We start from the raw sequence: 27,018 nt of genomic DNA on the forward strand, positions 1-27,018 counted from the left end.
TTTGTCGTGGCGGCGAAGGGAGGCTTCATGGCCTAGTTATATTACTATTTCCCTGATCGCTTTTTCTTAATCGCTGTAGTGAACTTATTAGCTAAAGTATGTTTTAAAGTAAAACTGTGTACCAGACGTCCTGCAAAATGTCTACAGTACTTCTAGCTGTTGTGGCTGTTATATTATGTGTACTATTTCGTATACTGAATGTTAACAGCCAGCCACAGAAACCCGTAATTTACGGAAGGGATCGAAGTTTTATAGAGAATATCTTATTCGTTTCACCTTTCCTTTACGAACCGTAAGTAGAAAACAGTGTTATAGTTTTATAACTGTAACATTTTTTGTAGATACCTACGCTTTCATTAGTTCGAAGCGTGCATGATGATGTCATATTATTTTTGGAGCAATGATATGATAAGCTTGCTGATGGAAATATTCGTGTACTAAGGATTGGTAACACGAAAACTGTATACTTGATTGATTATTCAGGGTCTCATGTTGCTCTCTCAATTTGCTTGGCCAATCAGCTGCTAAATATGAGGCAATATCTAATTTGAAATCATATAAGTCGGTACTATTTTACTGAGTAATAGCAAACGTAATAGGTTCATAGTTCATAGATCTACATGATCTCATCCCACATGGTCACATGGTGGTGGTGGTTTTAATTTAAGGTGGTAAGAAAATGTCTACATGATATTTTCTTAAAATGACCTAGAATATGTACTTTGTGTTAGAAAAAAAAATTTCAATGTGATGACAATGAATGATCTAGAAAAAGCAATGAAGGCCACAGCCGTAAATTGTACGTTCTGTATTAAAAAAAACCGGCCAAGTGCGAGTCGGACTCGCGTTCCAAGGGTACATGACATAATTAAAAACAATGTATTTTTTATGTGAAACATGAGTGAAATGTCTTTAAAAAACCTGTAGGGGCCGGATCAAAAACTAAGTAATTAAATCCGACTCACGCTTGACTGCACATTTCTAATAGGTTTTCCTGTAACCTATAGGTAAAGATCTATTTTGTGTATTTTTTTTATTTATTTTAGACCCAGTACTTTCGGAGATAAAGGGGGGAATGGTAATTTTTTGCCTATTTTCTTGAATAACTTCTAAACTGTTTATCATAAAATTATAAAAAAAATATATTTGAGATTCTCACAATGAGCTCTTTCATTTGATATGTAACACGATATAGTTTGAAAAAGTTTATTTTTTAATTTTCTCATTTATTTTATTTTCTTTTCTTTATTGGGGAAAAAAACAGATACAGGCCAGTGATTTGGGGGGTTTGCCCCCCAAAAGTGGCCCCCGTGTTTAAAATTCATTTGTTTACGTTACATATCCGCCTTTGGGTCACAAACTTACATTATTATTATTATTATAAACCTTCTTTATTCCTTATGTAAACTTAGTCTATTTGTATATATTTTTTATAATACTTTCATAAACAGTTGTTATTAAAGTTTGTTGAAGATAATAGTTGTTTTTTATTTTATTTAAGGCCCCTTTCGGGTAAAGGTCTCCTCCAACTTTATCCAGCAACTTCGGTCTTTGGCTGTCTCCATCCAGATTTTACCGGCCACTTTCGATATTTCGTCTGCCCACCGTTCTTTTGGTCTTCCTGCTTCCCTTTTGCCTACTGGGCCTTTCCAAGTTGTAGCTTTTATTGTCCACCTATTGTCTGTGTAGCGGCTATGTGGCCTGCCCATTTCCATTTTAGGCGTTTGGCATATTGTAGAGAGTCTATAATATTCGTTTTTTTTCTAATATCAGTGTTTCTTTTTCTGTCTCTCTGTTTGATGTTTAGGATACTCCTCTCCATAGCTCGTTGACAAATTTGAATTTTATTTTTTGTTTCTTTGTTGTATACCCACGTTTGACTTGCGTAGGTGAGGCAGGGTAGAAGACATGAGTCCATTACTTTCTTTTTAATTTTTAGAGGGAGGTCTGATTCTAATACTTCCTTGTAGGACCAAAATTTGTTCCATGAGTGTTTAATTCTTCGGTTTATTTCATCTATGTGTCTTGACTTTTTGAAAGATATCAGCTTCCCCAGGTATATATACTGGTCTTTATAGTCAAGTTGTGTTCCGTCTATTACAATAGGTGTGTTTATACTGTTAGTGAGAATTTTTGTTTTTGAAGCATTTAATCTTAGTCCGATTTTGTTGCTAAGAGTGCTCAATTCTTGTATCATATCCTTCAGTTGTTTTGACGTTTCTGAGAAGATAGCAATATCGTCTGCAAAGCGTAGATTACTAAGAAACTGGCCATTGATGTAGATACCTTTTTTATTCCAGTTTAGGTCTTTCATAGTGTCATAGGTGACAAGGGGTCGCCCTGCTTTACCCCTCTGCATATTTTTATCTCTGGGCCCAATCTGTCTAACTTCACTCTGCTCCTGCTGTTACAATATATGTTTTTTATTATATCTATGTATTGTTTGGGTATGTTCTGTTGTTCTAATGCCTTCCATATGCTTTCATGGGTTATTGAGTCGAAAGCCTTGGTATAATCAATAAATGCAACGGATAATGGTTTTTTTAACTCTTGGAATTTTTCTATAATTTGTTGTGTTGTATGGATGTGATCAATTGTGCTGTAATTTTTTCGAAAACCTGCTTGCTCGATGGGCTGGTGTTCTTCGATTTTGGCCTCTAATCTTTTTTCTATGCATGATGCAAACAGTTTGTAAAGTGTGGGCAATAGGCTGATTGGACGGTAGTTGCTCACATCCTTCGGGTCCCCTTTTTTATATAGCAGGATTATTCTTGACTCTGTCCAGGTAGATGGTATTTTTTTGTCCCGCAATATTTTGTTAAATAGTAGAGCCAGTGGAGTTGCTAAGAGAAATAATAAATTAATAAATATTATAGGACATTCTTACACAGTTTGACTAAGTCCCACAGTAAGCTCAAGAAGGCTTGTTTGCGGGTACTCAGACAACGATATATATAATATACAAATACATAAATACATAGAAAATACCCAAGACTCAGGAACAAATATCTGTGCTCATCACACAAATAAATGCCCTTACCGGGGTTCGAACCCAGGACCATCGGCTTCACAGGCAGGGTCACTACCCACTAGGCCAGACCAGTCGTCAAACCAACGGTCTTGTAAATGAGAATACCATGCAGTGTAAGAGAAAAGTCAGAAAGGAGACCCTGGGCTCTGAAACAGTAGCTGTCAATTCATCTTTATCAGAGGATGAAGATGCTAACCACAAGTTTTATTTACAGCTACATCCCAACCCGTTTGTGGGGCTTCAGTGGCCATGTGCAGACTATCTTGCACAGTCTCATCGGCCGGGTCCGCTGCCCCTGGCCCATTGGTGCTCGGATATCCCTAGTGCTACCCGATAAATCGACGCTCACCTACGATCTGTACGAACCTATGGGATCTGAACATGAAGGTATGTCCTATGATTAAGATGAGGACCCGTAAACAGCAAAATGTATATAGATTTTAAAATATTTTCCATGCCTACTAGTATAAGTATAAGGTATTGACATTATCTAGACATAAAACTAGTGACTCTACCACCTTATCTTATCTGTTTCATTCATTTCATTTCAAAAAAGCTGTTTAATATGATACTCTTGCATTTGTTTTTCCCTGATACCCTGATACTCTTGCATTTTATTTTTCATTATTATTGTTATTGTTTTTGTTCTTGTTTGCACAAATAGCTCTGTTTTACTCTGTAGAAACTTTATTAAACATGATGTTAAAATATTTTCATTAAGTAAACTGTACCCCTAGCTTTAAGAAAATTCCCAGTGTTATGTATAACTATAAAAGACTGTTTGTTTCTTAAATAAATAAATAAAAAAATTAAATTAATCCATCGGAACCCAGATATTCATGTATATATCATACTGACGTATTGATGATGACGATATACACAAACATTTGTATATTAAAAACTAAGACCAGTTACTGATAAAGTTTTCCAATTTGGGAATTGGGATTGTTCCCACGTCTACAGATTTGCGATACTACAGATTCCGAATACTACAGAATTCCATTTCTACAGATTCTCAATACTACAGATTCTCAATAGTACAGACTCCCAATACTACAAATTTTCATTTCTACAGATTCCCAATCCTACAGATTCCCAACTCTACTGATTCGTAATTCTACGGATTCCCAATTTCACAATTTTTCATTTCTACAGATTCCCAATCCTACAGTTTTCACGGATATCACACTAAATCAATAGGTAGGTAGGTTAGGTAGCTTCAGATGCCCGAAGGGCAAACCGCCCTGAAACGGTTAAGTTGTGAAGGAAATGTTTTTTGAAAAGAACGATAAAGAGTCTGTAAAATTGGGATTCTGTTGAATTGGGAATCCGTAGAATTACGAATCAGTAGAGTTGGGAATCTGTAGGATCTGTAGAGATGGAATTATGTAGTAGTGAGAATCTGTAGAAATGGGAATCTGTAAAAGAAGTCTGTAGAATTGGGAACAATTCAAAGAGGATATAATAGGATAGAACAATACTGACTGTCATAGTTAATTTTGTAGCCACAGTAAATTCACTGTCATCTATCGACACACGATTAAAACTAAAAATGAAGATGTATAAAAATACCACAAAATGTATTTATATATGGATAAATCTTATTATATCCTCTTTGGACATACCTATCAATCGTCCCGTGCGCCGAAGCAATTCAGTGTGTACTGTGTGGTACCATTTTTTTAAACAAAAGTATATACATCAGTCATCAGTCAAACAAGCTGTTTTATTAACAGACTGATGAACATATATACCTACTTTAATTACATACATTCGCTCTGCTCTGCTCACCGCAGTCACCGAAGCAGATCGCTTTGAAGGCATTATCTGCAGTGTGTGAATCGCCTATTTCGATGCAACGCAACTTATTAGTCTCTGGTGTTGACAAACACCTACCTACACAAAATCGTCTAATATTTACTAATACTGGACAATCACGTTCGAAGCAGCTTAGGTAGGTATGACTAATCCGGCATTCTTCGTCATGTCAGAAATATTGTCCGTTTCCTCAGAATACTTGGAACATTCAAATAATAGGACCTCGATATCCGCCCGATCGGTTCCATACCTTGAAACTTAGTATATCTAATATCACCTACATAATAAAAATATAGGGGTCTCGGCCCCGAATACGATTTCTTACCTTTTGGCGTCGAGAGCCTTGGCCCGTGGGGTCCGAACGCGTCTACACTATTTAAGGAATTGGCTAAAAGAATAACAGACGTCACCGGTGATCGTAGAGCTGGCAGCTACCTCGCACAAAGAGTAAGCATTGCGATACAGCGAGGAAATGCTGCCAGCATCTACGGCACCATGCCGCAGGGGAATAGTTTTTAGTTATTTATTTTAAGATTAGTTTTATTTATTTTTAGTTTTAGTTTTTAAGTTTTATAAGTTAGTTATTTAATTTAGAGGTGAAAATGTATGTATGTATGCATGTATAAACTCTTTATTGTACAAAACAGAACACAAATATGGCAGCACAGAAATAGGTAGTATAAAGGCGAACTTATCCCTTTAAGGGATTTCTTCCAGTTAACCTTTACCTACATAATATAAATATACGTACTTTAAATGTACCTACATAATATAAATATACGTGTACCTATAGCAATTCCGGGATAGGGGCGTGGCGGCGATAGGGACAACGTCTAAATGTACAATATAATACTTACCAGAGGGCGTTCGACGTGTTGCCTCCCTGTCACACTTACGTACGAATTTACAAGTGTGACAGAGGCAAAACGTCGAACGTGGTTCGCGGTAGGCCCTCAGATCATCGCTATGACATCATAAGCATGAATCACCGTTGCCTTACACGTGCTAATAATGGAGGTGACATCTTATCATCTGTAACGATGTAACTAGTTATAGTATAGTAATAGTTATGTCAACATTATCAGCGGGCCTATCGCCAAAATCGAAAAATGTTATCTATGCTTTTCCGTCACTCGAATACTCAAGAGCGGTAGAGTGGCATATATAACGATTTTAGAATTTCATATGTTGGCGGTAAAAACCAAATGTAGAGATTTGAAGTTGTGTTTAGCGGTTGCATGTTCACGTAAGGTTGACTTACCAGTTGGTTCTTTTCTTTTACTAGGACTTTCATCATACAGCTTTTAAGATGTAGATGGTTTGTGTAGCAAGAAGTAGTATTTATTTTCTGATATAACGCTAACTAAAACGGTTATGTTATTTTTCCAAAGAATTAAAACCAGCTAGACCGATTTAAAGCCCTTGTTCCAAAGTCCAGAATATTGAACAAATGGACAATTTACGAAATCGTTTTCAAGAGCTGATTTTAAAAATGCATAAATGTTATTTTCATGTTTCGTAGTATGAAAACTGTTAGTATTCTGTAAGTATTTTCCGTTCTCGATAAGACTAACTGAAATAACACATAGCGTTCATAACAATAACAAATAGCAGGAACTAAAATATCACGATGCCGCACTTGCGAAGGAAGTCAAACACTTTCTTGCACGGAACTACCGTCTTGATTAAACAACTACTTAAGGGTCGATTCAATTTAATAAGAAATATCTTGTATTTAAAACGACTGCTTCTCTTTACATCAGTCTTTCGCCTCACGTTTGCTTTTTTGCCATGATAAAAGTACGTCAGGATTGTCAGGAGTCCCATTTATATTTGGCATGACATATCTTGTTCAAAATCATTACATGTTAGAAAGTGACATTTCAATAGGTACACTGGTCTAGACGAGTTATCTAGTTCACTAGCATTCAATTCTTTATTGTGTTCGTTGTGAAAAGGGCCCTTTGTAGGTAATGAATTGTAAGATAATTTGAAAGGTTACTACAAACAGAACATATAATAGAGACAGTACCTAGTACTCATTCATAGAAAGTTCATTGTTCAAACCTGGTGCCTATGAGAAAGTACTATATACTTTCTATATGAGATTCAATCCGGAGGTCGCGGGTTCAAACCCCCGGCTCGTACCAATGAGTTTTTCGGAACTTATGTAGGGAATATCATTTCATATTTATACCAGTCGCTTTTCGGTGAAGGAAAACATCGTGAGGAAACCGGACTAATCCTAACAAGGCCTAGTTTTCCCCTCTGGGTTGGAAGGTCAGATGGCAATCGCTTTCGTAAAAACTAGTGCCTACGCCAATTCTTAGGATTAGTTGTCAAGCGGACCTGAGGCTCCCATGAGCCGTGGCAAAATGCCGGGATAACGCGAGGAAGATGATGATGATGATGAGAAAGTATATAGCGAATAGCCGAATCATGATTCATGTTACAGACATGTGGCTTAATTCTTAGCTTATTAACAGTTACCAGTATAACATGTTCATCTATGACCCAAATTCCAAGTCGATATAGGTACGGTCAAATCTACACGAAGTGTGGAATGGAACCTCTCGGTAGGTACTTTACATATCTAGAACACAAATGGTGATCCTATTAGGGTTTAATCCTGTTTCCAATTTTGCCTTGTTTATTTGTAACCTCCAGAAAATTCAAAGACGTTGATTGTCCACAGACGACGTGACAGTGGCAATATGCCCTGGCATTGGCAATACCTCGGAGAGCGTGTACATTCGAACCTACGTCCACTACTCCCAGTGGCACGGCTACCGCTGCGCCGTGCTCAACCACATAGGCGCGCTTAACAGCGTGCCTGTTACTGGGGCTCGAATATTCTCTTACGGTGAGTACATTCTTCACATCGGCTTTCTACAACGTACACTACCGCTCATAACTATTTAGGCACTTGTAATTTTTTCCATACAAAATTTCAAAATATTGATATAAATTCCTTCTGTATCGTAATTTGCAATAAGTATTTAAAAAAAACTGTTCATGTTTATTTGTTTTTCAAAAAAATATTGAGGGTTAAAGTGAGTCAGTTTTTTCATTTTCATGAAAATGGAGAAAACTGAGATCGAGTTGTCATACAGTTTCAAGTTTAAAAAGGAAAAAACGGAAACCCACATTAAAACTGTGTTGCATCGTGCCATAGGGGACTCTTAACCTTCTTTTAGTACCGTCCGATCTTAGGTAGATGATTTCATATGAAGACGACAAAGCGTCAATGGCGTGTTGGCGTGTCTCAGGAGTTGAATCCCAGAAACGACCAAAAAAGTAAAAGTTCGAAAGTTCTATATCCCGGTCAATATAAGTCTAGTGAAACTAACCGTGAATCATTCAAAACTCTAGTTCGAATGAATACTCCATTTGCCACATTCGCAGGATTTTGACCCCCGCGACTTACTTAATATGTGTCCAATTTTCATTAATGGCTAATACGACAGAAAAATCCACCAACACCAAAATAATTGACGCCAGAAATGACTATTTTAATGGGCCTTTATAGAAAATTATATGAAAATGGAATAATGGCCCCGGAAAAGCTTAGGTTTAGTTATATCGAGCTAGAAGGAGCATATGTAGAAAAATAAATTAGTCAGATTCAAATATCTTTGTTTTTTCGTCTTCATTTCGGAAACTTATCAACCCGCTCTCGTACCACGAATGTAGGTAGGTATACTTGGCAAACGTTTAATTCAAAGCAATTTATCTGTGATTGGTACTCATTACCTAGACAATATAGACTGATGCTATCATAGCAACGCCCCAAGCGATACAACACAGCATGTGGGTCGATACACAACTGGCAAAAACATTTAATTTTCATATGGTATGGTACGTCAATTTAAAGTATGGTTTCTGTAATCGATAAGTTAGAGTCGGATATCTGATGCAATGGGATATACATCCGATTAGCAAGCGATTGCTTCCCGGCCTGAGAGATGATGTTGCAAGTGTCCCATAATCGTGAGCGGCGGAAATCAATTTCCTTCAATTCTACCGGCTGTCCATGTGTTAGTTTACCTAGATCAGTTACCTGCGGGATAGGCTTTGTTTAGCCTAACTTGTAGCTCTAGATACCATACCTGTAACTTGTTCATTCATTATGTCTATATCTAGTTGATCAACCTAATTGATCATTACACCTTAGGTTGCCAGGGCGAGTCGCAACTGTCGCAAGATAGCTATGATTATCTGTCGAAAATCCCATCTGCAAATAGTTGTCTGTGAAACGAATGTCGGATATCGGCGTAATTTTACTCGGATAATTACATAGTAAATGATGGACTAACTTTTGTAATCAACATATGGAATTTGAAAATTCTTCGAAAGTTCCCAAGCCCATTTTACGTATCTACTCGTACTTAGCTTAATTGTTGAAAGAGAAAGCGTAAAATATGCGACTTATAAGTTTCTATTGTTAATTTACTTCTTGTTTGAATGTTGTTTTGTCTGGCCCAGTTTCAGTGCTTAGCAATCCAAAACATTGGGAAAAAAAATACTGGAAATGTGATAAGTTAATATTAAGATTAGATGTTATGATTAGGTGTTATCGACTACAGTTCTTGAAATAACTTTTCCCTTCGTTTAGGTAAAACTCGGCGCGCTTAATAAGAGGAGAGATATTAGTAATTACATGGGTGATAGATATATTGACATATGCTGCGTTGATTTAATTCATTTGCGTATTGATTCCTCATTGCCTCCTGCCGATTTTCAAGCAGAGATATCTGCTAGCGAAGTTATAAATTTTAAATTAAATGGAAAAATGCGCCAACTTCAGTGAGATTCGAACTCACGTTTCGGAAAACCTAAAGAATCACCCGTGCATACAAAATATGAAGTGGTGGACAGATTCACATGCTTTAACTTCGGAATTTAAGATTCGGTAGCACAGAAGGTCATACAAAGCTGAGTGAACGGGAGTTCTAAAAGTTCGCTCGTGGTGGTTCATTTCCATTTGAATTCACATTCCTTTAAATCACATTACATGCGTATTTAAGCTTACCTCGATAACGGAACCTTTTAATGGATCTCGTGGCGCCACGCCCTATATAAAATATGTGCGCGCTTGCACTTCTTGTGAAACAGCAGTAACAGCACCTATTAAATGCCCAAACTTACCTATAGCTATGCATACACATTGACATTCTTGACATAACTATTAAATAAACAAATATTATATACCCTACATTTTCAATGTTAAATTTAATTGTTAATAATATCTCCAAGACATTAATAAATTTGTTGCAATATAATTTTAAATTACAATCTCTTAACCATTGTCATAAGATCTAGTTTATATAATGATTACATTAATACTAATACCTAGCATACTTTAGATTTAAGACTATTGCTGTGCCCTACCAGGGTCCATGTGAAACCCACTATGTATGTACCACCAAATGTAAACCATGGATTCCATAAATAAATTATGAAATAGATTATGAAATATAAAGCCTGACTAGGAATATATGATCACGCACCATGTTGCGGAATTTCACTGGAACTAATTTTTTGATACTATACTGAACTGTCTGTCACCCTATACAAGAAAATAACAGCGCCCTCTTGACAATGATCATATATTCCTGGTCGGGATTTAATTATTGCACAAGATTTAAATGAAGAACTAATTGGTTTCGATAAAGTTTAATGGCCTTCACCGCATTTTTTCTAATCGTTTTCCTAAACGTTTTTGTATATCAAGTGAATTGGAGAGATATAATTATAATAATTATTTATTTAAACTATTACACAATACATGAAGGTACATAAGGCGGACTTAATGCCTTAAGGCATTCTCTACCAGTCAACCAATGGGTTAAACCAGAAAGATTAAGTAGGTGCAGTGTCTTTTAAAGTAAATGAATTTGTAACCAATACTAAATTAATATAAACTATATTGATAAACTTACACATATATTTAATACAAATAAACATACATACATAGATACTATACATATTTATATACCTAGTATAGTGTAGTTATAATTCCCGCATACGGGATAAAATTATTGAATATTGTCAGGGGTGGGCCACAGGCAACAGGCTATTATGTCATCGTTACCGTTTATGCCGTTGAAATATATCTATCGATTTAAAATGTGTGAATGGTTTGAATGAATAAGGAATTAGTAGGTAATAGCCAACCGTGATGTAGTCGCAAGGTCAGCTCGACTCACCGTCTTTCGGACATACCGGCCGGTGATTCAATTTTATTAAACATTCAAATGTTTTAAGCATGCCCCTTTTCTTTCTGTTTTGTTTACTGTGTAGTAATTATGTAGGTAGGTAAAAGCTTTAAAAAAGTAGATTATTTTTTATACTTAAGAGTTTATCGAATAAGTATCTAGTAGTAAGTAGTATAGAAATGTATACACAAAATGCAAGGACCTGTTTAATATGTCAGTTCGTAAATAATAAGGTTCCACTATTTAAAGTGATCAGTAGGCCTAGCACATGATTGACGCGACAGTATCTCGCCGCGAGATGACTACCCGTCTTTTACTAACTGTATGAATTAAAGGGGGACGGGTAGTCTATGTTGGTGCGAGATACTATCGCGCCAATCATGTGCTAGCCCGGCTGCAGTAGTAATTTAAAGTCAGTACTCTTTCTTGCACACCTAACATACCTAATTTAAATAGAGACTGACAATATAATAGGGTAATAGTTGACACATGTTGGGTTCCGTACCCAAAGGGTAAAAACGGGACCCTATTACTAAGACTCCGCTGTCCGTCTGTCCGTCTATCCGTCTGTCTGTCTGTCTGTCACCAGGCTGTATCTCATGAACCTTGATAGCTAGACAGTTGAAATTTTCACAGATAATGTATTTCTGTTGCCGCTATAACAACAAATACTAAAAAGTACGGAACCCTCGGTGCGTGAGTCCGACTCGCACTTGGCCGGTTTTTTTACTCCTTGCGCTCAAATTTTGTAGATATTCTAAATAATTATAGCCGCCATCCGAGTAGATGTTATTAGAACTCTCTTATTAGAACTCTCTATTAGAAGCTCTTCAACATTTGAAGAAAGATAGATAGTTGTACGCTGTCTGCCAGTATCTAAATCTAAGCAACAGAACTATTGTAATAACAAAACTTCCGTGAGGCACTGACATATTCACATTAAATATATTAAACCGGGTCACTCACCCTCCTCCTCGCTCCATGCTCCTCGTTATGGAGCAAAATAAGTCGAGCAATCATCGACTGTATGAACGTGATTAATATTTTCACCTCAGCAGCTCGAACAAGCCTACTTTCGTCACTCCCACGGTTTTTAGAACTAAATCTAGTTAAATAGATAAAAAAGAGCAATTTATCACAAGCCTCACACCTTTTTTTAAACTTTCAAATAGAAAAAAAAATAGTACCATTCGATTCCTTACATTTTATTTAAAAAAATATTGTACAGTAACAATATACATAAACGCAACATTTCACCGACAAAATCGCAATTTCCTTGTTTTCCATCATCGAAACGGCTTCTAAGCAAAGTGACACAGTGACGTCACGATGTGTTGCTATTTTGTAAGAGTAAGAGCGTTTGCTCAGTAAAGTTCGGGTGCCTGACTTTAAGCATTATTTGTGACATACAAAAGTCAGTTAAGACAATGGGTCTCATATTACAGACATTTGATCCTTAAAACAAACCTGATCGACTGATACCATAAAAAAATTATCATCTTTGATTAGAACAATTTTTCTTTATAATATCCTAAGTAGCTACTCGAATTTCTTAAAATCGAGTCAAAACATAATTAGAAACCTTTCATGTAAAATACTGTGAAATGATAAGTATATGTCAGATAAAACATGTAAATGGTTTATGTACTTCATTGCTTATCTACCATACCATTAAGAATTTCATAATAAAACAATGGTTATAGTTTATCGACAGGGGGTGATCAGACGAACTGTTTTTAAACAATTCAAATGCAAATTATGCTTTTTATCACGAAAGTTAATCAACAGATTATGAAACAAACTAATTTAGTTTCAGTTAGCCACCAAAGTTACGCTAACTAATTAGAATAATCAATACAATTTAGGTAAGTCTAGTTTAAAAGGTTCAGTGTCCTGTCACCTCAGGTCAATTAGTGTAATTATTCCTTTAACCTTTGAGCGGAGGGGTCGAATTGGTCTATTATTATTATTATATTAATTTAGATTTGGAATAAAGGAATAGGGTATAAATAGCCTTAATTTAGAATTGGAATTGGGTATTTGACTGTATTAAAAAAAAAATTACACCATGCATGAAATAAAGCACCAGGAGATTAATAGAGAAACGTAGACAGCAGTTATTTTTAGACACAATTTCTATTTTAAAACCAGAATAAAGCTATTAAAAGTAGGTAATTTGATTGTGACGTCACATGCTAGTGTTTCATATAAATTTCATAGGAGCAAAATGGTTTTGACAGTTCGAAAAAAGAAACTGATTTGACTAGTTAATTAAATACCATATTGTATACAATATTCGTGACAAACGTAGTCTAGAATTTAGATTATCTACTAGATTAACTGTATCGGTAGCTACACTAGCTACCTATTAGTACTAAATGTTTTGCACTGGGTTTTAAAAAGATACGCCGTTATGGCGGTATCGACATCACTTTTCCAACATTAGGCATACCACATTTTGATTGTATTGCATATTATGACACACAAATAACAAAACAAATGTTAAAACTAACCCTTAAAGAATTCCGGCAAATAATACACAGTCAAATTCATAATTCACTGCAGTTTGTATGCAGGGATGCATAACAAATAGCTTTGTCTGTAAACGTGCTAAAAACGTCTTTATTTGAATTTGACATATCTATTCTCATTGCACGTGTTGACTCTAGGCGTCACTCCTGTGACCTTGACAGCAAATGAGATGGGACAATTTGAACAATTGTCTTAAACATATACTTACAATGATCCATTAAGATTTTAACAAGTTTGTTCCACCTGTGACCTTGTTACGATCAAATACCGGTTTATGGGTCTGCAGTCATTTTATAACTTTTGGCTTATGATTATGACTCAACAAGCATACCTAAGTATTTAGGAACATCATTTAGCATAAATAGGCATAAGAGACTGGTTTCAATCGCAACTACAATACAACAAACTTGCATGGTTTACATAAGCCTCAGGATATAGTATCCTATCAGTAAATCGTATACGCAACTTATAGGTTTACGTAATAGACGTCGAGTTTTTTTATTAAATCGTCAGATTTCAGATTATAAACCTATCTCTTAATTAAGACAGTTCGTGGCAAGTATGTAGTAGTAATGAGGTAAGCAAGCATTATTGTTACTGGTGATGAAAGCGTTGGGCATTCTACCTACACCACACTACAGGTAAAAGCAAGTCTATTGGGCTATAGTCCCCACCAGTTTAAATATTTTCAGATCGTTTTCGCACGATTTCTTGCGTGGTTTATTAACTGATTGTCCTATTAAAGTATGTGGCAAAAATTGTTGCGGGTTATAAAACTATGTATTTTGTTGTAGGTCACACCGACGACTACGCTTACATGATAGACAATCTGACAGAACGCTATCCTAACACTAAGCTAATCCTAGTCGGATTCAGCCTCGGCGGCAACTTGATCACGAAATACTTAGGCGAGGAGCGGAGCAGACCCACCAACATCATAGGAGGCATCTCCATATGTCAGGGATACAATGCCATTGAGTAAGTATCGCCACAGCTTAGAATAAATAATAGTACTACCGTACAGAAAGGACACTTCCTACAAAACCGAAGTTTGACAGCGATTCAGGGACGAATCATGCTGTCCCTTTCTAATGTATGGCACTATTCCTTTCGGCTATTTAGGGTGGTCAAAATTCAAGTCATTATCTATCTGTGGTCGTGCACGCAACGGGACGTCAAGTTATGCCAACCCTAATCGCTCGGAGCAATGCTGAGCCGAACGGAGCTGAGAATGCCCGAAAGGAGGAGTGTCGCCCAATGCTGGTATCGCTCAACTAAGACTATTTGTACCATCGTTCACCCTGTTGTCTAACAATTAGTACCCCTTATTGGCCCAACGATAGTCAGTTAAGGGGGTTGCTGTTATAGTACGAGCGCTATACAAACACGAAGCTAGTCCTGATGAGATTCAGCCTCAGTGGATTTTTCTTCTTCTATTGTTCACGAAATATTTAAGCAAGGAACGCAGTAGAGTGGACCTGTCAATAATAGGAGGCATCTCCATATGTCAGGGATACAACGGCATTGAGTAAGTAGCACTCAACAAACACGAAGCCAGCCCTGGTCGGGTTCAGGCTCAATGGCTAAATTGTTCACGAAATACTTACCTATTCATAAAATATTACAAACCTTTGTTAAATTTTGTGCCTTCTAACAAACACAAATATGGATAACGACAAACAATTATCATAGGCTTGTTTAGATTTGACAAGCGTTTATGAATAACGCCATTTGGCGAGGAACGGACGGAAGACCTGTGGATAACAATAGAAGGCATTTCCATAAGTCAGGGATAGGAACTAGGAAGGATCTTCATATGTCAGGGATGCGACACGATAATACATGCGGACAATACATGGCATTGATACAGTTTGTTTAATTTATAGAATTGGATGTCTTGCATTACTAATTATCTTATTCGATACCTTTTCCACGTAAATTAGTTAGTCTGCATGATTACAGTTGACTTTTGTGCTGTTTATGTTTATTACTCGACCATATCTTGCATGAAATACGTAATACGAATAGGTACATAATTTCGTGAACAGATAAGTAATGGAATATTCTCGAGTGACATCGTTTGCCATATAAAACGGAGAATGTTCTCGAGACCGGCATGTAAAGCTTCCTGTGACATACGGACGGACTGACGGGCATAACAAAACTATAAAAGCTCTGAATTTCCCTAAAAATTACTCGGCTTACTTGCTTGACCCTTTTACTGGTTCAGGTTAGACAATCAAGAAGCCTGCAGCACATTCGTTAAGTTCCTGCAATTGGCCCCCTAAAACTAGTTATTGGTACTTTTGGCTGGTTATACAGGATTGGACGTGTCAATGACTGAAGGGGGACTAGCAAACTAGAGTTTAACCTAAATTGCTATTAGAGAATATTAGTTTGATTCTCACTTTTATGTACCGATACCAACGTGTTTGGATCTTGGGATTAAACTTGTCAACCTATGGTATGTTCCCAACCACACAGTTGATTACTTTCTCACACCGATCAATGTAGTTCGTGTCGCCACATATGTTAGCTAATTCCTTTTTCCCAACTTAAAACATGACGCGCTTTAGATGTTCACTTTACTCCATCACCATCCTAGCGTTCCCTTGCCCTGGCGTCAGGGATCCTGTGGTCCCCTCGGCGAACTAATAAATATTAATATCGTGAGACATACTAACATTAAGTTAATTTTCCGGCTTAACTCACGTGTTTTTAGTCACTCGCGCGACAGGTTTCGGAGAGCCTACGTGTCCATTTTCAAGCACTAACAGTGCATGATTATCATGTCGCGCGAGTGACTAAAAACACGTAAGTTAAACCGTAAAATTAGCTTAATGACTGGACAAATGTCAAGTTCTAGGTAATGTAATTAACATCACCTCGTGTCAATAAAAAGCGTCTCGCCGGGTGTGAATTCTTTTGACCCTGTCAGGTGATTTCATCGATAACCGAGACCTTGTGGCTAATATCCGTTATCAGCATTATGACATGCACGTGCATTGACAGGTGCATTCTGTTCTATAGTTAAAATCATATGTAATTTATCGGCACTTGATGTTTATCAAACTGCGTGTACCTATACATATTGAATAATTCGATCGGAAAAAAAAAAGGAATTTGATTATTCTAAGATATGACGATAATATTGAAGTTAATAGAAATCTAATAATGAATGGTGCAAGATTTAATTTGAATTATAAATCTCGAGTAACTAATTCAAACTCGTTAATGAATTCAAACTTTCGACGCTCATTGAATACCTGATTCATCCTCGTGCGTAATTAGTGAATAAGTACTTTCATTTATTTTTGTTGTCTACCTACTTACAATCATATACCTATAGCTAAAACCTAGTTACGAGGGTTTGAAGGTATACTCAGTCAAAAACCCATGTAATAACAACAAATTGTTGTTCCAGCTCTCTAGTGTACTTGCTCCAATGGCAGAACTTCCGTCGGTTCTACCTATACGTGATGACTGACAACTACCGCAACATCATCACGCGGCACAAGCGCAACCTGCTCAGCCCCGAGATCAAGAGCAAGTACGGCCTCGACGAGAACATGATCGTGTCCGCCGGGACCCTGCCCGACCTGGACGAGGCCTATTCTAGGTAAGAACCTGCACTCTAGGTTACAATGGCACAGCATCTACATAAATATACATACTAATATTAATACATGCGAAAGTTTGTCTGTCTGTTACCTCTTCACGCTTAAACCGCTGAACCGACGATTTAGTTGAAATTTGGTATTAGAGATAGTTTGAGTCACGGGGAAGGACATAGGGTAGTTTTTATCCCAGAAATCATCCTTTAAGGGGGCGAAAAGGGGGGTGGAAGTTTGTATGGGAAATCGATAAAAAGCAGATTGGATAAAAAATAAGCTATTCAAATTACTAACTCCACGCAGACGAAGTCGCGGGCAAAAGCTATATATATATATATGTATATAAAATGACCGCCAATAACGTGACATATCTTATTGAGCCTGACCTGCTCTTTGCATCTGGCCATGGCCCATTTCTTAAATGATATTAGCGTAGGGATTTGGCAGTCCCTATTTAGGAAAAAAGTTACTGGGGCCCATTACTATACATATTTGCTATTCCCGTTGATTCAATACACAAAAACTAGAATAAAAGGGTTTGGAAAGGTTGCAATTGTGTTGCAGCTATGGTTGCCGCTTTCGCCAAATCAGGTTTTTGCGTCAAGAAATTACGGACATAATTAAAGAGGGTTACTCAAGCTTGCTAATATTGCTCATGCTTGCGCAGTGTCAAAAGCGCCACGTCTAATGGTAAGGGACTTTCCTCATTTCTTTTAAGGATCCTTTGGGAAGGTGATATCACATTAAGGTTTCCTTTCATTAATAATTATACTCTGGTATTGTATTGATAAACAAACCTAGGCGCAAAAGATTAATTTTCTATAAAATTTTGAATTTCGCGCCTTTCTACTGACGAAATTGGCTTACCAGGGTATATACCTAACAAAAGAGTCATATTAACAGTTGAATGGTTCCATAGATTGCGGAAGCAACCAACCATACATCTACTCACCCACCCGTAGGTATTTTATCATAAATTAGTATCTCATTCTTAAAGGTGAGTTTCCGAGCTTCGCGACCCTGGTGCAATGGTCCGTAAGCAAAGCATCAAAAGAGGATTAAAACGATATAAACGGATTTATTATTATTAAAACGTCGCAATAGAACCGCAGCATTTAGTCATGCACTGATGCGTATGTAACTCTGTATCGCTAAATGGCAAAGAACTATCAGAAAAACAAAAACAATGGCTATACTGCGATAACCTATGGCTTAGTTTTTACAAACAAAAAACTAATTTAATTGATATTAATAGGTACCTACAATAAAAGTCAATAAGGGTAAACTATGTATAACATTTATTAAATCACATTTACAATCGGGTCTATCGTGAATTTATTTATTTAGACCCGATTGTAAATGTGATTTAATATGTGTTCAAAACGCGAAAGTTTTAAATGGTATATGTATAACATTGTATCCAATACTAATATTTGATGGCTGCACGTGTAGTAATAATGATATTATTGGTATGGCCTAGAGATATTTTGGTATCTGCTTTGCTGTTACATTTTTAAAGAAGTCAACGAAAATACATACACGCAACGCGATACAATTGTATATTCTTAAGGCCGTTCCATCGGTTTGCCGCTGTCACTGTTACATTTCGCAAGAAAGAACGGGAAAGATCATGCGCGCCAAGTATCAATTTTGATCGAATTTTGTCGATTTTTATTTATTTTAAAAACGTTACCTTACAATATCGAAATTCGAAAGCTATGAAATTACTATTTAAGTTAAGATTGTTTTTTTCTTCTTTTTTTGTTTATAGTATCACATAATAAGTAACCGATTAAAGTTTGATTAAAAGTCCGAGTTAGAGGTTACTTTGGGAATTAATTGTATCGAGCGAAGTGTCATAATTCGTGTATTGGAATCTATGTTATTAAAGATAATATAGTCTAGAACTACATATATTTATTTTTCACGTCTACGAATATCAACATCATCATATAAGGAGATTTTTCGCCTTCTGTCAGGGAACCGCCTTAAGGACGCATTTAGCGGAGTCATTACTGCCTATTATGAAGCTAGAAGTTCTGGGTTTGAATCCCGGTCACGGTGTAGTATGGACAAATATATGTACAGATGTAGTGCATAGTGCATAATAATTTTAATCGTATTTTCACGGAAACGTACGAACGTGTCTTGCTATTTCAGTCAGTCTCAGTACAATGAGTACTGAAGTTGACTGAAGCAGCATGACAAATATGAACGTTTCCGAGAAAATACGATGGAAAACAATTATGTGAATTATGCACTACATCTGTATGCCTATCTATACATATGATAAGCAAGAGTCTTATATAGGGATATTTCACCCCCTAGAACCTAAATGGTCGCGTACTGTGCGGTTTAAGAGGAATTTCCTCCCGCGGACGCTTCGGCTGTGGAATGAGCTCACTGCAAAGGTTTTCCCGGGGGCCTACAGAATGGGGTTCTTCAGAAAAGGAGTGTACAGGTTTTTAAAGGGTCGGCAACCCGCATGTAATATATCTGATGTTGCAGGCGTCCATAGGCTACGTTGACTGCTACGTTGGCTGCATCAGGCGGGCCGTATGCTTTTTTGCCACCGACGTGGTATAAAAAATATATTTCATAATAGGTTTGTAATTTAAAGGTGTATGTGAAGTCCCCAACCCGCATTGGGCTAGCCTGGGGACTATAGCCCAATCCCTCGTTCGTTAGAGGAGGCCTGTGTCCAGCAGTGGGACGTATTTAGGCTGAAATATTATTATTATGTTTGTAATTTTGTATGAAGTTATAACTAAATATTTATTAGTAGGTAAAATCTACACAAACAGCTGACAAGGTGATAAGAGACATAATTGACGTAAATGGTTGTCTCTTGTGAGTCTTGTCGGCATTTAATACTTACAGAAGTAGGTACCTACCTATTTATAACGTTCATGTAGCGATGGCCATGTATGGTATTGTGCACATAACGACAGTCAAGAAAAGTAATCACGTACCTAATGATCATTCAATGCAATCTAGCATTTCCATTACACACATTACGTTCATGCTGACATTAGCATCCCTTTTCCACGATTAGGTATGGTTTCCTTTTTACACTACGGAGAAAACATGGCGAGCGATAGAGAGAGCTGTTATTACTGTCGCTTACAGAGCGAAGACAAGGCGAATGGTCTGCGTAATAGTATAAGGCCGTTTGTATACATCCGTTGGACAACAGACCATGTTACGCGACTACGTCCAGTTTTATGTATTAGCTACCGGCAGACACACCCAAGAATAAAGACATCGTGGACTAACACGGACAATCATTATTTATTATTTGTCCTTTCCATATATCGGGACCATGGGGTCCCGGACCTTTGGGAGGCGTGCGTGGGGCCGAAGCCAACAGCGCAGAGGCCCTTTAAGACAATTTAATCTATTATTGGGTTATTGTCCGGTGAAAACATCAGACGTCTAAAGCGGCCTAAAGGGCGCTCTCCTACTAATAGGCATAGTCAAGACCAAGTCACATCGTGTGAGACTGTTGACTAACCATTCGTAAACCTTATTGCTGAGAGATAAAGTCTATTGATGATATGTGAATTGTAATGCTATCAGTACAGCATTGGTTTGCCTAACCATTCGACTCGCTGTCGCTTGGTAACCAATACGAATATGTACACAGTACTCACTAACGCGCGGTGAAAGTAGCCATTATCAAACATCTGATTTTCCATGTGGGTAAATCTGTTTTTTTCTAGAAGCCAGTAATGTCAATGTGACAATTTGTTTGTAATTTGCTGTGAGCGATGAAATGGAAGATATCAGGATATCACATATCTAATGGATAATGGGTTGACGTAACTTGTGCAAATTAATGAACCACGCGTCGTTTACTCTGACAAGAACAATAGCATTTACAAACATATCACAATGCATACAGTTTTAGTATTATTAGGTACTATTAAATGTGCAGATTTGCTTCCATACCTCGAGATAACGCGTAAAAATGAAATGTAAGCCGTACGATTAAAAAAATGATAAATTCTCACCAGTGGCGTAGCTAGACGTGGGCGAAGTGGGCCGTCACCCACGGCCTCGCGCCCGAAGGGGGGCCTCGCGAGAGGCCCCTTCGGTCACAGTGAAAGAAAAGGGCCTCGCAGATGCGTTTTCGCCCACGGTTAGATTAGTTCACGCTACGCCACTGATTCTCACATGCGCTAATAGGGTATTGGAATTGGATGGGAAATGTGGTTCGCATTCGCACTTGAATTCCAATTCATACATTTTTGTAGACATAAACTGTTTATCATCTCGCAATGATTCTCTGTAAGTTTCCATTTTAACTATAACTTACTATACTATACTTACCTACACTGTGAGCGATGGTAGAGTGGATAGTATCTGAAGCTACATAAACTAATTAGAGGCATATATACCTTATCCTATTGTAAGTACAAAGTTTCAGATCAATCTAGCTAGTCGTTTTAAAATGAGAGCGTTACTACTTACGTTTGTATGGAGAACCAAGCTTACCGGGGACTCTTAAATTAATAAATCTTCGAAATTATAATAAGTACGAGTTGTTCTGCGGCTCTACATCTTGAAGAGTCTAAGCGTTACATGTTATACCATACCTATGCATATACATTGTATAAATTATAATATATTCGAGCCTTTCACTAACATCTGTACTGTTTATTACAGAAAAGTGTATGGATTCGAGTCTGTAGCGGAACTCTACAAGTGGAGTTCATCGGCCTTCTACTTACATAACATTAAGACCCCAATGGTGTTCGTCAACGCGCGCGACGACCCCATAGTACCTGAACCGCTGTTACCTCTCATCAGAGAGTTTGCTAGTAAGTATTTCTAATGAAAATGTACTAATTATTCTTGTGGACTAAATAATCATCCGGGATAGCGCTTTCAGGGAGCATATATATTGTCAGGATGGCCAAAGCGCAACGACGTATGTGTCGTTTAACTTCAAACTCGAGTAAATCCATTCGACCCTCTCAGCAAATATCTACCCTATTATTACTTTTCATAATACCAAAATCGCATAATCTGACCGATGGATTTACCCGAGTTTGAAGTTAAGCGACTCATGTATCATCATAGGGGTCCCTTTGTTTGACAAAAATGAAATGAAATACCTTACCTACCATAATCCATACGGATTCATCGTTTTTATTTTTCCTCTTTTGACCATAATCACATACAATATAAGTGAGTAAACAGTTACGTAAGTATTAGTCATGCTTCCATGACTAATACTAGTATTTCGAGTCATCGATAAAGTGTGCAGTGCCGAATATGCTAGACAGACGGAATTTTAAACAGTCAGAGAGGTGTCAAAATATAGTAATAAGTAATAACAAAAATTCATCAATGAAAAACAATATATTTGGATCTTGACTATTAGTTTATTTTGAAATTTAACCACTTTCACCAATATTAAATAAAAAATTGACGAAATGACAACCGTCACCACTCTTTGAATCCGTTTAAAGGTTTATGGGTTTACTCTACATAATAATTATTAAATCACATTTACAATCGGGTTTAACGCGAATTTATTTTGTTACCTTTATTTACCGACTTTTCGACACAGGTTTCATTGGTCGTGGCCGCGGCTAACTGACGTCGCGGATAATAAATATTATTTCAAATTTCCTAAGCTGAATATCACCGAAGCGGTAATAACGTTTTATCCTATCCTAATAGTAACTTAACCCTTTAAACGTCACGCCTATCGTACGCGGCGAGTCATCGTTGATTTTTGGATTTAGCCACGTGCGTCACTTGATATCTTTGGCGGTCAAAGGGTTTAGAATAGTAAATAACAAACACTTTATTTTCTCCAGGTTCCCACGACAAAACAATGTTCCTAGAGCTTGCCCACGGCGGGCACCTGGGCTTCTACGAGGGCGGACTGATATACGCCAACCCCGTCACGTGGCTCGACCGCGCGCTGGTCGGGCTCGCCGGCGGCCTGCTCATGGCGCACAACAAGTGCTCCTCTAAGGAATCCATCCTCGAAAACATCTCCGACGACGAACCTGACCTCATCAAGTCCGCCACCATCGTCTATAGGGATCCTTTGGATAAAACACCCGTGAAATCATAGAATACAACCATCATAAGACAATTTGGCTCGTAGCCAAGCTCAGGTGTTCTATGTGTTTGACGTCACGCCAACTATCAATTGTTTTAGGTGTGCGTGTGAGAAGCTTTTTGAAGGTATTTACTGTTTAAAGATAGGTTAGGATAAGTTGCCATGGACCAAGTAAACAGAAGCGTGATATTATATCAGCATTCAGTAGAACCTAAAATGAGCGAATGTTTTATGTCGAGAATAACTAGGGCAGTATTTCTTTTTTGCGGAAGTATTCTGTTTAGAAAAGAGATAAGATGCCTAATAAGTAATCTACGGTCACTAACTCACTATATGATAAGATTATTATTATCGCACTGGAGATTGTACTCACTCTACAAACTACGATACCCCTATATAAAGATAAAATTCTAAGACATTCTGTACTATTTACGTATACGAAGTCTACTTTTTTCTTGGTCCATGGAACTTTGTACGCTAGGTCCGTGCAATAGGTACAAGGATGAAACCTGGGCCGTGTTGCATAATAAACTACAACAAATATTACAAGCGGAGCTCCTTTTCTGATTTCCCTGAAGGAGTTCCGCTTGTAATATTAGTTGTAATTTATTATGCAACACGGCCCTGACATCAGGATATTTCTACCAACGTTTCAAACCACTCAGTTCCTAGTCGGATGACCTGTTGTTACGGATTACCATTTTTTTTAAAGTCCAGGCGTTTTACAAAAATAAGTGATAACGGTAATCGTGACCTACAGGATATGATTAATAATGCAACCAGGAAACTAAAGCAGCGGAACTAAGGAAGCGGTTGAAACCCGGGTAGAAATACATGATAGTAACCAAATAACCACATAGAAATTACTAAAATAAAAGAGTTGAATGAAATTGTGAGTGTGATAAACGTGTACCAGTTATCGTCAAAGTATTGATAAATTCCATGTAATGGCATTTTGCTGAATAATCTCAAATAACCCATTCCATACAAATCGAACTGCAGCGGTTAGCTTGGTTTTCAATATTGTGATATTTTATATGTAGATGTAGTCAAGGAAATTTGCAAGTATATTATTAGTGAAGGAAAAAAGATGCGATTTTTTATACATAGATATACTTTCAAATACAATGTGGTGTGCAATGCAATGAGTCATATTTATGTTGAGTGTTAGTCTTTTATAAACGTTTAAACAAAATTAATATGCACAACTTTATTTGCGCTAGGTAAGTAGGTACTATCGGGGACATTGGCGGTGAACCAGTTTTACCTCAACCCTTACGAGCGAGCTAAACTCCGCCTCCCATAGAGATAACCAATTACGATGCATTTAGGATTCTTTATCTTGATATTAAAAGGGTAAAAGCAGATAATGAAACAAACAATGGGTAGTAAGGACAGTTTATTATTATATTTTATTTATTTATCTTAGTTTGCAAATTCCGCCCGTCACAAAGACAATGGACGGCAATAAACTTTACCTGAGCTAACCCTTTTTTTCAACACCTACATTTTTAAGTGCCATGCGTTTAAACGATTTTTTGCCCTTAAGGTGGTTCACCGCAAATGTCCCCTATTGTACTTACAAATGAGATTTTTTAGTGCTTGTTTCCAACTATGAGTTTCATTTTCCGAGTAGGTTTAGGAATTGACACTTATCAAATGGCTGCAAATTAATACTGAGTCAATATATTGCATTTCTTATTGTCGCCTAACTCAAAATAATAATGTAATGATTTAACTTTGCACATAGTAATATTAAGTAATGTATTTAAAGCACAAATACTACAACGCAGTTTGCAGAAAATAGAGGTAAAATATCGTTCACAACTGCCGTGTTAATTGCAATTGCTAAATATATTAACAGTAAATATGTATGAATCAATTTTACCTGTAAAAAAAACTGGAAATGTGGACTAAATTAGCATTCTGTATAAGCAGCACTTTTAGGGGTAGATTCTATGTCAGGATGGCCAGGATGTGTAATTTTCTTGTGAGGTCAAGTCAGATATTAATGTGTCGAAAATGGCCTATTATGTAAGCCAATTTTGAATCCGGCCTTGAATTAAAAAAAATCATTTGGGGTAGAAGAATATGTGTTCATATTTGCAGTGTCATTTTACATACATTGCTAATACTAGTTATTTTATAGCTGGGTGTGTGTAACGCCATGCCAGTGTGTAAGAAGGGTGAAGTCACATTTCCACATTCCGTTTCATTAATGATAACAGTGAGACTGTTACCATAAAATCCATAATTAGTTTTAATGTGGATTCTGATCGATGTTTTTTAGGTTAATTAATGACATTAAGAAGCATTACTAGTTACGAAAATGAGATGAATAATTCATGACTTGATGATACGGTGGCTGCAATGAATTAACGAAAACTGCCGCATTTGACCGCCACCCCTTTTTAGGGTTCCGTACCCAAAGGGTAAAAACCGGACTCTGCTGTCCGTCTGTCTGTCACCAGGCTGTATCTCATGAACCGTGATAACTAGACAGTTGAAATTTTCATAGATGACGTTTTTCTGTTGCCGCTATAACAACAAATACTAAAAACTACGGAGCCCTCGGTAGGCGAGTCCGACTCGCACTTGTCCGGTTTTTATTTAAGTATATAACACAATAGTAAACTTTATCAGAATGTATTAAGGTTGATTTTGTACTGTCTACCTTACCTTTGTTGGTTATGGTCGACAGTGGCGGTCAAAAGGACTTAAAAATGTTGCATAATTACCTGCTCATTTTAGCGCTTTCCCGATTGCTTCCCAAAACGAGCCAGGGGTTCGCTACCAAAATGTGGAAAAAATGCATTCAAGTTTTGCGTCCATTGCTTAGACATTTTGTGATACCAATCATCTGATCTCAGAAGCCAAGAGTCAAGTGAGTTATGGTACTTAGAGAGACCACACTAGCGTCTTTTGAGTGTCGACGTCCAGTCAGCGCTATGGAAAATGGCAGCTGCGCCAACGTTGCGTCGAGCAGCAGCAATATACACGGTGGCTAAAATATAAGTGCACTAGTGTGTGAAATCGCGAAAAAAATGTACCCTCCCATAGAAAATGGACCAGCTATAATGTATAAAACAGACCAATTTTTTTCGCGATTTCATGGTTGGTCCCATAGTAAAAGTTGCTCAGTATAATCCCAAAACCTCCCTGCAACGGGAATTCACTTATTTTTTTGCCACCCTGTAGAGTAGACGCTGGTGTGGGGTGGCCTTTATCACCTTTATGTTTATGATATGTGTGACACATCTAACATGTTAGGAAAAATCAACCTTATAATGGCTAATTTATATATGACACACTTGGATTATATAAAGTACAATTTAGAGCTGTGTGATTTATGGTTTTTTAAAGTTTAAACCCAGGACTCCCAGGAGATATGATTAAAATAACGATAAATGAAGTTTGACGGGTTAATACATAAAGTTATATTAACATGTTTCAATGAATGGTTTTGGGGTTTCATACTTTAGAAAATTATTCTGATAAATATATAATATATATAATATATACAAAGAAATATGAATGTAGGTGTTATTGTTTCTTTTTTCAATAAGTTTGAGTGTCTTAAATGATTGAAAATCAATAAATTGTTGGTATGGAAAAACTTCTGCTGGTGTTTTTATAAAACAATATGTCGTTTATAAAAATACGTATATATTTTGTAATGTTTATGCGTTGTTACCGTTTTAATTAATAATATCAACAAAAATA

General features: G+C 37.0%; 1 protein-coding gene across 1 annotated transcript; it reads left to right on the top strand.

Moving 5' to 3' along the window:
* LOC134740549 (abhydrolase domain-containing protein 2) lies at positions 1–27,018 on the top strand. Its single transcript, XM_063673065.1, has 7 exons — positions 1–292; positions 3,246–3,418; positions 7,545–7,712; positions 14,394–14,577; positions 17,024–17,218; positions 21,882–22,036; positions 23,045–27,018. Exons 1-7 carry the CDS (start codon positions 138–140, stop codon positions 23,305–23,307), a joined length of 1,293 nt encoding a protein of 430 aa, XP_063529135.1. The 5' UTR covers positions 1–137; the 3' UTR covers positions 23,308–27,018.

Source organism: Cydia strobilella, chromosome 4, assembly GCF_947568885.1.
Source record: "Cydia strobilella chromosome 4, ilCydStro3.1, whole genome shotgun sequence".
NCBI lineage: Eukaryota > Metazoa > Arthropoda > Insecta > Lepidoptera > Tortricidae > Cydia > Cydia strobilella.

Bases quoted from the DNA above. Each gene is read 5' to 3' on its own strand.
- LOC134740549 (XM_063673065.1), top strand. From the start codon at position 138: ATGTCTACAGTACTTCTAGCTGTTGTGGCTGTTATATTATGTGTACTA. The intron at 17,219-21,881 runs GTAAGAACCTGC...TGTTTATTACAG, and splicing joins CTGGACGAGGCCTATTCTAG to AAAAGTGTATGGATTCGAGT. The intron at 22,037-23,044 runs GTAAGTATTTCT...TATTTTCTCCAG, and splicing joins TCTCATCAGAGAGTTTGCTA to GTTCCCACGACAAAACAATG.